The following is a 12,335-nucleotide window of genomic DNA, read 5'->3' on the forward strand; positions in this document are numbered from 1 at the left end:
TATGGTAGTGTTACCGTCAAGTCATCAATGATAAATCTCAATTTTTATTATTCGTTTCCTAGGCAATGATTATAATGCCTAATTTTTTTAGACAATTCTCATGATTAGCTTTTCTTGGTTAATAAATCCTTATTAAATAAGTGATGTCATTTTTTTCTATGTATTTTATTTGGTCAAGGCATTCTTGATATTTATAATTTAAAAATTCTGTTATTTTGTCATTTAGTTTCATTAGATAGTTTAAACTCTTTTGAACCTTTATGGGTTGCTGTACTTTGCTGTTCCCCAAAAATTTATTTTTCTATCACGTTCAAGCTTGTTAATTTTTTTAAAATCAAAAATATTAATTGTTTATGTGGATTTATTTTTGTCCATGTAATGCCTACTAATTTTAAACCTTGACGGTAATATATACACACATTACATATTATATCATTGTTCATTAACACCATTTATGCAATACTAATTATCATTGAATTAAATTTGAAAAAAAATTACAGTTTTATTCATTAAACAGCTCAAATTGTAGTAGTGCCACTAATACCCACACTATAATAGCATACTTAACATATTATTATGCTCAACATTCACAAAAAGTATCGTATTTTATACAAATATTTTTTTCGTGCTTTGTTGATTGATGATTTTCGTTTTAAATCAAATTTCAGCTTATTGTATTGTATACAACTGGAGATAATAATAAAAATAAACAAAATCAACTTCAGATGAAATGTATATGTGCTGTTGGCTGATATTTGAAGTCGATGGTTCGTAATTATTATGTACTCTCACAGACAGATAGAATATGTGATGTGCTTTAACACTAATAACTTATTAGTATTATTAATAAGTCATAAACCAGCACTAACATAAGTTAGCTTTCTGAATTTGTTCACTAAACCACTAGCAACTATAAAATGTGACTTCATTAGATATCTGTATCTCTTCTATTTTATTTTTTATTAGCAATCCATAATTTTTCATCTGACTTGTTGACATCGTCAAGTATATCAATCTTAATCAATTTATTAAAAATCATTTTTTATTCCATGTAGTATTTGATAAATACAATCATTACACACTATACTTATTGCACAAAAAGTTAATAAAAATAAAATATTCTTCCCAATCTATTAATTACTATTATATACAAGTAAATTTACATGATCTAACTATCTTATTTTATTTGTACTTTTTTTAGGTATTTTTATAATTTATTTTTGATTTCTAAATGTATTAGTTTATTACTATACTAGGTCACCCAAGCCCCCCTTCCCTAGTTGCGCCTGAGTCTAACACTCTGACAAACTATCTCTGTTCAGAATCATTCTTCACATTTAATATACCATAACAGTGAAAACTAAATATAAAATTATTCTTTTTATACAGGTATTTTTTTACATTATTTGTATATAAATTGTATTGATCTATTTATTTATTTTTGTAAGATAAAATTGCTTATTTTATTTTATATATATATTTTTTAAATTATTTGTATGATAATTATCCTATAAAATGTAATTTAATGTCTATTAATGCACTTTATTTTAAATAATATTTAGTTACATTATATTTTAAAGATTATCAGTAAAGTACATAAGTGTGTGTACCTATTATTTTAAATTTTATGTGTACACGTAAGAGGATAGTTGGTTATAAAACTCTATTTAACTTTATCATAAATACTATTCAATTTTAAATATACTAAACATATTTATTATTAGCAAACATAAAATTTTTACATAGCAATTGTACTTGTTGCAAATAATATTTATTTTAGACACAGGTTATTTTTAGTATTAAATTTAAGTTAATATTTACAGTATCCAAAAACAAAAAAAAAAAATACTTTCATAACTATAATTTTTATTCTAATTTTCTAAATTTATTGTTTAGTGGTGCTTTTTTATACATTTTATTTATTTTATGTATATATTAATTATGTACCAATGTAATGTATATATACATGTTATGATCATGGTAATATTTGTTTAATATTATTATTTGCATTTAATAAAATATATTCAATTTTCAAAAACAATTTGTGCACATGGATTTTTAAATATTTTTAACACAGCACAACATTTTACTAATTTAGTAGTAATATTTAAAATTAGATTTAAGTGATTTGTTTAATAATATTAAACAAGTGAAATTACTAATTTTCATTCAAATGCAATTTATAATCAATTTTAATTCTAATATTGGTAGAAACATATTTCAATCACTTAAATCTGTATAAAACTCAATATTTTTAAATAAATATGGCTTAGTTATGTTATTATTATTGTTATGGTAAATTCAGTAACTTCTTTTTTTTTTAATTTTATAAATTAATAAATAAACCACTATTAAGTTCAAGCATGGAGTGTTTGTTTTAAAAGATAAAATTATTAGTGTTCTTATGCACAATATTTACATTTATTTTTAATCATGATTTTATTATTTTTATATGAATCCATTAATATTACAGTAGAACTTTGATTACTCAAAAATGAAACAGTAACAAAAAATTGAATTTTCTTGATACTGCAGTCATAACAATATATATTACAAGTTGCATAAATTATAATTTATTCAAAGTTAATTTTATAGTTCTACTGTATATTATTTATTTTCTTATTATATTATTCAATATTTATACTTAACGGTTTATGATAATTTACAGCTATTCGTTCAGGTGATTATTACATGTTTGATGAATTTGATGATGAATTAGATTCAATTGTGGAAAAAGATAACGAATTAAGTGATGATTCACTTGAAGATTCAGACAAAACTGATACAGACCAATTTGTGTATAAAGTAAATATATCACAATATTATGAATATTAATTAATTTAATTTAAAACACTTAAATATATTTAGTCTAATTTAAATTTTTAAATTTTTTTTAGAAAAAGAAAGAAACGGATAAGTCAGTTGTTGGTGAAACAAGTAAACTAGCCATGTAATTACTAAATACAGATATTTTACTATTTATAAGTACCTTAATAGTATGGTAAAAAATTGTTAAGCTTGTTAGAGTTATGAACATTGTTTTGGGCTTTGAGAACAATTTTATACTTATTAACTATTATCTAATCTAAACTCAATAATATTAAATCAACTTTTTTCAATGTGTATTGTATCATTTTAACAATTGTCTACCAACAAAATATTAGATTTCTCCATTCAATTGTTTTGATTACTTTTATACCTAAAACGTAACTATCAATCACATTTTTATGTAAAACAATATTAAACTACATTAACATCTGATACATTTTTTCCATAACTTTAAGTAAATTATTTCACTTATAAGAATTACAATCATGATCAATCGCATAAAAGTTCTATTGATTTAATTATTTTGGTTTTTGTTTTAGGGGTGATGGTGAGGATTTAAGAGAAGGTAAGTTATTTCATTTATTAAATACTTATAATAATATAAGCATACTTAATGTATGTTGAATAATTTTAGATACTCAAGATGGAGATAAGTTAAAATCATTCAGTATGAAAATTAAAGAAAATATTAATTTGTTCATGGCTTTTGTCAATAGTTCAACAAAAACATTGATAAGGAAATTGAATAAAATTTCTCGAGACTATAGATATGTTATTCGTACACTAGCAGTTGAAAAGAAAACGTTAAAAGTATTTAATTATTAAAATTTACATTAATAATTGTATAATTGATTTTTAATATAACATGTATATTGTATATTTTAGCAAAATCGAGGATTTGGCATTGGTCTAAGAACAGGTTCATCAATGATTTGGCAGCCTATGCCATTTGTCGGTAAAAGTGTTACATTAAGGTAGGTAATCTCAGAATATTACCTAACTTTTAGAATAACATTCTCAATTGTTAAAAATATATTGTTTAAAAAAATATATTCATTAGAATAGTGTTATTCGATATATTAGGACCAATAATTTTTCATAATTATTGACATTATGAATATAACTATATTTAAATAATCATAAATTATTATAATATAGAGTTATAGATATCAAACATTAATGTAGCTTACAAAAATAAATTTACTTTGTTTAAAAATAAATATATTTTATACATATCCTATAAATATAAGTCTAGAGACAACAAAGACATTATTTTGAAATCAAGTCTTTAGTTGATGGTAAAACTTAAATATAAATTATCAAAATATTTAGTTACATATAATTTATAATTCTACCATATTTGAACATATGATAATTACATTTTGATTTATATTTACTATGTTTAGTGCTGAAAAATTAGAAGAACTAGAAGAACAACAAGAATTAAATGCCTCCAATCAACCTCAGCTTATGCGTCTCATCCTCGCTCTTTGGTTTGCAATCATATCACACTCTGATTTGGTGTGTTATTTTATGATATTCTTGCATCAGATTAAGTCTGCCACCATTTTAAGTTTACCACTGCCATTGATGGTTTTTCTTTGGGGTACACTCACTGTTCCTAGGCCAACAAAGAATTTCTGGGTCACTCTAATCGCCTACACTGAAGTAATTTTAGATACAAAAATTAAAATGTTTTCAAATTATTTTACAACTTTATATTTTAAATTAGGTAATTGTTGTCATTAAATGTATGTTCCAATTTGATATGATCCCGTGGAATCAACAAGTTGTTACCGACAACATGCCATTCTTTTTGCCAAGAATTATTGGTATTGAGAAGAAACCAAACTATGCAACATATGATTTATTCTTACTTCTTGTTTTGTTCTTCCACCGGTAATAACATTATTATTACATATATAATAAAATAATCTACTAATATTACCTACAATAAATTTAAATAATTATTTTAGAACTATGTTAAAATCGCTGGGTCTCTGGAAAAGTTCACTATCATTTAAAGGAACACCTATTAATCAAATATCCTTATTTGATACAATTGATACTCGATGTTCAATGGGTTCTGAGGGCTATCAAGGATCTGTAGATAATGATCCAAGTACTGAACAAACGACTGTTGTGTTGGCTCCAGAATTTTTACAATCCAGTAACAAGGATGTACAATTAATTCAAAAATCGTATGAACAGTCATTTGATAAATCAAACTCAGTAGAGACTGACAATCTCTTAGAAATAATGCCATTATCGTAAATACAAACATTATATATATTTAAAATTGTTGATCATAATGATGTTTATTTTTATTTTTAGTCTCAAAAAGCATTGCAGTCCTCTAGTGTCTTTCTTTGAACAATTAATAGATTCAAGCTCTAGAGTCAACGCTGATGTTTATACTTATATGTTTTTGTGTGATTTCTTCAATATATTTGTTGTTGTTTTTGGATTCTCAGCTTTTGGTGTACATAATTTTCATTTAAAATTAAATCAAATTAATTTTAATTATGTATTAATTTAGTTGTATTTATTTTGTATTAATAGTCTCAAAGTGATGGTGGCGTTTCTCAATACTTCGAAGAAAATAAAGTACCTGTTCCATTTCTTATCATGTTGACTCTTCAATTTGCATTAATCACTGTTGATCGGTTGCTCTATTTAAGAAAGTATATACTGGGAAAGATACTATTTCAGTTTGTTTTAATAATTGGTTCTCATATATGGATGTTTTTCATATTACCTGGAGTTACAGAAAGGTAAGACTAATATAATAATTTTTATCAACATTATTCACATTTTAATTTTACTATCCAGACAATTTAATGCTGTACTTCCACCTCAACTTTGGTATATGGTAAAATGCTTTTACCTATTACTATCTGCATATCAAATTAGAAGTGGATATCCTACAAGAATTCTCGGAAACGTTCTATGCAAAAATTACAACTATATTAACATGATTCTATTCAAACTGTAAGTTTACTTGATATAATTAAATATTTAAGTTTACATGATATTTAAAATTTTGATTATTTTCAGTTTTATGTTATGCCCATTTGTATTTGAACTGAGAACAATAATGGACTGGGTATGGACTGAAACATCAATGACATTACCAGATTGGCTTAAAATGGAGGACATTTTTGCACATATTTTCCAATTAAAAGTATTATTTCATTAGCATAAAATTATAAACAACATTTTAACTTTAATTTTTTATAGTGTTCAAGGCGTGTGGAAAATGAATACCCAAATCCTAGAGGAATTAAAATCAAACCAGCTAAAAAATATTTGATTGGAGGTGGATGCTTGATCTGTTTAGTGACTGCTATCTCATTTCCACTAGTGTTATTTGCTCTTGGGAATACAGTAGGAGAACCTAATTTGCCCGAAGGTATCAATCTAAATGTTAAACTTGGATCTAACCAACCAATATATACTATGAGTATGGAAGGTACAATTCAGAAGTAAGTGTTGTTTTGAACATTCAAAAATAAATACATTATATATTAGTAAAGTATTTAATGTTATATACATAAAATATTGGTATTTAGTAACCAGGGCCCTTAAATTTATATTTTTATACATCAATATTTGCTCGTCATATTAAGCGTAAGATAGCATAGACATTTTTTTCAATTTATACAATTTTTATCTGCTTATAATAAGCATATTTAACATATTTTGGCATAATTGTACCCTTATTTTACATTTCTAAAGCATTTTAATTATTTATTTAAAATAATTGTTGACATACTGTTATTTTTTTTATATGTAAATATAGGTACCAATTTATATTGTCTATCAAAAACAAAATGTTTTTGAAAATATTAAAAATACTATCTAGTCATACATTTAAAAACTATTATAAATACATCCTCAAACAAATTAATGAATTTATTTATTTATTCATAGAAAATTGAAATCAAAAACATTTGAATAGAATTAAGTTTTGTTTAATAATTAATTGTCATTATTTTTTACATATTTTAAAGCTTTTATTGCATAATTAAAGATGTTTTTCTGAATACTGTATATATGAATGTATTTTTTGTCATTTTTAAAAGCATATTGACTTATATTTTCAAGAATTTTTAGTGCATAAACTTACTAACCCTAATAATAATATTATGAATTATTAGGTTTGACGAATCTGACTGGTACTCAATGATAAATGTATACAAAAAGTCAAGATCAGCACAAACATTCTTATCCAACTATGATTATGAAGATGTTGGTGTATTTTACATAACAACCCATTCAGCAAATACATGGTCAATTAGTCCACCTGAATTGGAAAGCATGATACAACAATTGAGTGAACCTAGTATGTTTTAAATAGTTTTATTATATTACTTAATTTTATCTTTACATTTCTAATTTGTACCCTTGATTAATAATTGTATAGATGCCTCTTACACAGTTAAAACTGATTGGGTTATTAACCGTAAGAATGCTTATGGAGAACAACCAAAAGATGTTAAAGATAGTCATGAAATTACTATTAATCAAACAATTTGTGCAGAACTTGCTAATCTCATTACTAATAAAAATCACAGTGTTATGTTGTATGGTTTAATTCCCAAGTTTATTAAAGTCACTGGATTTGGAGGGGCAAAAGCTGTATCACAACTTATGATCAGTAATGAAAGTATGTAATATTTAATTTTCTAATTGTCAATCAAATTGGTTGATATTTTTATTAATTTTTTTCATTTTTAATTCTAGCCGAGCCATATATGAATGCTAGTGTGTTTTTAAATAGTAACAATAATAATAATAATGATAGTGAAAAATGGTGGGACTTGTATGAAGAATGTCCACATGAAAGCTCTGCTCGTTATTTGTATGATTTGCCCAAAAGCTCATGTCTTCCTGGTGGCAACAAAAAAAACTTTACAATATATACATTTAATGACAAAGCATTTCCAGAAACATTGAACATCATTAGTGGAAAAGGGTAAATGAATATTGTATTTAAGTATATAACTCATGATTTTTATATTTTTTATTGAAAACTACTAAAAAAAAATTATTATAATAAAATAACATTCTAATACAACTGTTCCCAAACTTTATCGATTCACAGCGCCTTTAATAAACGATTTTATCAGATCGCTTTCCCCAAGTCATCACTAATCATGAGAAATAGATAAAAATAAATAAAAACTAAAAAAATGTACAAGTAATAATAATGTAAATATTTATTTTATTATAATTATACATACATATATATATATATATATATACATGTGTATATATATTATAAATTTGTATTAATTATTAAAATGTATTAATTTATTTGTTGATATTCAATCAATGGATGTACTAGCAGACATTGTACTGCAGTATTTTGTATAATCATATTAAGTTTTATCTTAAGATGACGCTATACCCGCATGTGTTATTTCTGTCTTACTAACATACATCATACCAAATTTGCGTTCAGTGAACTCATTTTGTGATGTTAGCTTTAATATTAGATTTTAAAGTGAGTTATGAACATTTTTAAGTTGTAGTATTTTACATAGCTATAACTCACTTTAAAATCATAGTATCAATTAAAGTATATGACATTTTCTAGATAATATTCTTACCTTTAAATTTGGTAATAGGTAAATTTACTCTGATATTAAAGCTTACACAAAATGTGTTCTGTTGAACGTAACTTTTCTATGATGTATGTTATAAAGACAGAGATAGCACATGCGTGTATAACATCTTTTTAATCAACATAATCATTCTTGTTTTTATTATGTCATTGTTGCCACTGTCATTTGCAGTTTCAAATTTATTTGTAGATCATATAATAAAATTGTATAATACCGCAACACCTATGTACAGACACCATAGTGCACATTTTAGGAACCACTGTTCTAATGTACCTATAGATTTTTTAACCCCCTGAATTCATTCTATTCTACTTGTAATATTAAATAAATGCATACAATTATACATAAGCTCATTTAAAATAAAAGTCATGATCAAATTAAACAATAACATGTTATTTTTTTTATAGGATTATTGGACTGTATACAACGTTTGTTATTGTTGTTCATACGTTTGTTCGAGGATTTTTCACCGGTATATCTACCAAAATCATGTTTGATGATATGCCATACGTAGATAGGATCTTACAACTGTGCTTAGATATTTATCTGGTGAGAGAAAGTGGTGAATTAGATTTGGAAGAAGACTTATTCGCTAAGCTGGTATTCTTGTATCGGTCACCTGAAACGTTAATTAAGTGGACTCGGCCACCTGACACAACATCAAATGAAGATCCCGATGATGCTCTCCCAGAACTCTCTGCATAATCTCATAATATAATGTAATACTAAAATCTAAGCTAGTGACATTGTATTGATCACCTATAACATTAATAAGTTGGACTTGACAAACCTGATACAACATAAAACAAAAGTCACGACGGCGCTCTCCATGAACTCTCATATAATCTCATTTAATGTAATACTAAATACTATATATTATGTTTGTATGTCTCAAGTCTCTCATGCATCATTGTTATTATTCTATTAATTAAATAGTCATATTATGATTGATACCTAATTTACACGCTGAATATCGTATTTACATGAAATATGAATATTTTTTTTTTGCACTTCTTTGTCTGTGCTTTATTAATTAGAAATAACTATTTTAAGGTTGTTATTTCCTTCACTTAATTATGTCTATTATTTTTATACATTTTTTGTTTGTTTTTATAATTCATTATTTTTTACATACACTATTAAGACTGGTTTTATTAATAACCTTTGTGCATTTAAAAAAAAAAAAAGCAATAAGTAATTTAATTAAGTAATGCAAATTAATATTAGTATATTAATGTCTAGTTTTCATAAGCTGTTTAGCATATTTTTATACTTTTCACTTACATAATTTACAATCATGTACGTATTATAACACGGTTTAGAGTGTTTAGACATTGTGAATTTTTTTTATTCATCCACACAATTATTATAATTACATAATCATTTTATGTTTATCAATTTGTTTTATTTCAAAATTATGAATATGAACCTAACCTATAATTAACAAAAATCATATTAAGATTGATAATAAATTATTTGCATAAATGGTGTGACATTTAGGACTAATCAATCACTTTAAATTAAAGCAAATGAACTAACTAAATATAAGGTAGAATATTCAATTGACAATCAATAAAAGGGGTTAAAAAATTTTCATTAAATATGTTTTGATAATTATTAATATTTTATTCAAATTATCAAGTAAATGGTTGGTAATATTTTAGATCATAATGATATTGTCTAACTTAAAATTATATATAAAATGCTTTTGTTGTATTTCAAATACCCATTTTACCTTTATCACCTCTTGAGATAAATATTTTATATATTGTTTTTAATATACCAAATGAAGCCAATGACTGGTTAAACAAATTTTCATAATATTCAAACAAACTATTTTATCTGATAACTGATAGGTGTAATATTTCACATTTATAAATAACATAATAGTTTTTTTTTATTTTTTACGATAAGCTGTTTTAACTACAGACTTTGTTACTTTTATATTAAGAAGCCGTGTATTTTTTTTGAAGAGAGAGAGAAAAGTGATAAAAGCATCACCATTCCACCACTGGAAATTTAACAATATTTTTTATGTATATAAATTTATATTAGTCTTATGGTAAAATAATGGTATTATCCAACATTACAATATATAATGGTATTTATATTTACTTTTATATAATTAAATTATATTAGGTATAAATAAGTGTCTAATCAAATTTAACAAGAATCAAAATGTTTTGTTTTGCACTAAACGAGGTTAGTATATATTGAATGATAAGTAATTTATAATAATTTGATCGTAAACACCAAACGTCTCAATATACAGATATTTTATTTAATTTTATTAATATTTTTATGTTTGACTAATACATAGGTATAGACCTAAATTGACATATGTATGCACATTGTACTATATCATATATATTATGTAACTTTGCATGCACTACAAACATAAGGATTATATTAATAATTAATAACTATGTACGAGTATCTACAAAAGTTGTTCGTAGGTACCTACAAAAGATAGAAAAAGTTTCTCAATAATTAGTTAACTATTTATAATAGTATTAGTAAATACATATATTTCTAGATTGTAAGTTCAGTCATTTCCATTTGTCTACACAAATGTTTATATCGCAATTAATTACTTCAAACCCTGACCATTTTATAATTGTATAGATTTTAACCAGGTAAGATGGTACCTACCATCTTATGTGCAGCACCTCAAATTAAATGTATTTCTTATTATTTTTCTTTATTTAATCATGGAATCTATCCCTTAAATACTAAATTATTTTAAAAATTAAGTTTATATAGCTATATAGCTATATAAACTATATAGCTTTTGAACTATTTGAGTGCCCAATTCCAAGATGGTGAGTTCTTCAATCCTGTAAACTAAGAGCATACCAAACCTATTTATAAAGATCAGAGAAACACTATTAGACTAATTAGACTAATTTTTAATAATAATTAAGGTCAGAAGTACCTTAAATTTTTTAAATTTATATTTACAAATAGCGTAAATAGGGAAAGAGGCTAGAGCCTCCAAGTTAGAGAAGTAAGTTCCCCTCAATTTATTTTCAGTATTTTTTCTAAGAATTTTCTAAATTATCGGAAAATATACTGACATTTGAAAATAAATATAATTTTTCATTAGAAGCATCATCTCACGGTCAAGGTAATAATTTTTTTAAGAATATTAATTTAAAATTAACTACCATACGTCCATATAATCATAAAATTTAATTTTTACAGAATCTAAAAGAAAAATAATTAAACCTAAAGCATTAAAATATAGTCCCATATAACTAAATTAACTGGTGCTGAACGTAAAAATAATTATATACACTTTTCTTCTAAAGAATATTGGTGTAAAAATGCCTATTATTGTGTAATTAACGATGTTAATTTGACAGACTGGTTTTCTGAAGAAAGTATGAAATTAGCAATTTTAATTGAAAATGTATATAAATTAAATTATGAAAAAAACAAACAATTTATAAAATATTTATTACTACGAGGTCAATTTTGTTACATATTTTGCTTCATAAGTAGGTACCTAATTAATTTAATAATAATCTATAACATTCTGATAAGGAACTAATTTAATGAAAATTGACATGTGTTAAAAATTATTCCCAAGAAGTAGAAATTATGATAGCAAACTCTTGTGTAAACCAAACAAATACAACATTTGAATATTTGATTGTTCTGACTTTATTAAAATTCTAAAAAAATCTGTGTATCCAAATACACATTTGTAATTATAATCCCCGTAAACAGTGTAAATTCGTCAACATGTGAGCGTTTATTTAGTGCAATGTGAAATGTTAAAACACGGTTGAACATTTCTATGGCTCAAGACAGATTCAGTGACATTTCAAATTAAATTGATACAGAAATTATTGTAAATAAACTGTATATGAA

General features: G+C 24.4%; 1 protein-coding gene across 6 annotated transcripts in view; it reads left to right on the forward strand.

Annotated features, from left to right (window-relative positions):
* Positions 1-9,630, forward strand: part of LOC113558829 (piezo-type mechanosensitive ion channel component-like) — a 37,608-nt gene extending 27,978 nt beyond the window's left edge. For 3 of the 6 annotated variants that reach the window (XM_026964391.1, XM_026964393.1, XM_026964394.1), the window contains 17 exons: positions 2,669-2,805; positions 2,898-2,950; positions 3,369-3,394; positions 3,464-3,639; positions 3,715-3,803; positions 4,236-4,497; positions 4,562-4,728; positions 4,806-5,099; positions 5,164-5,311; positions 5,392-5,603; positions 5,662-5,820; positions 5,887-6,013; positions 6,070-6,314; positions 6,990-7,174; positions 7,256-7,498; positions 7,576-7,807; positions 8,867-9,630. In XM_026964391.1, the coding sequence (XP_026820192.1) occupies positions 2,669-2,805; positions 2,898-2,950; positions 3,369-3,394; positions 3,464-3,639; positions 3,715-3,803; positions 4,236-4,497; positions 4,562-4,728; positions 4,806-5,099; positions 5,164-5,311; positions 5,392-5,603; positions 5,662-5,820; positions 5,887-6,013; positions 6,070-6,314; positions 6,990-7,174; positions 7,256-7,498; positions 7,576-7,807; positions 8,867-9,164 (3,053 nt within the window). In that variant the 3' untranslated portion in view covers positions 9,165-9,630. The remainder of the gene's footprint in view (positions 1-2,668; positions 2,806-2,897; positions 2,951-3,368; positions 3,395-3,463; positions 3,640-3,714; positions 3,804-4,235; positions 4,498-4,561; positions 4,729-4,805; positions 5,100-5,163; positions 5,312-5,391; positions 5,604-5,661; positions 5,821-5,886; positions 6,014-6,069; positions 6,315-6,989; positions 7,175-7,255; positions 7,499-7,575; positions 7,808-8,866) is intronic. The other 3 variants (XM_026964396.1, XM_026964397.1, XM_026964395.1) reach the window with 2 other exon arrangements.
* The last annotated feature ends 2,705 nt before the right edge of the window (positions 9,631-12,335 follow it).

Source organism: Rhopalosiphum maidis, chromosome 3 (genome assembly GCF_003676215.2).
Source record: "Rhopalosiphum maidis isolate BTI-1 chromosome 3, ASM367621v3, whole genome shotgun sequence".
Lineage (NCBI taxonomy): Eukaryota > Metazoa > Arthropoda > Insecta > Hemiptera > Aphididae > Rhopalosiphum > Rhopalosiphum maidis.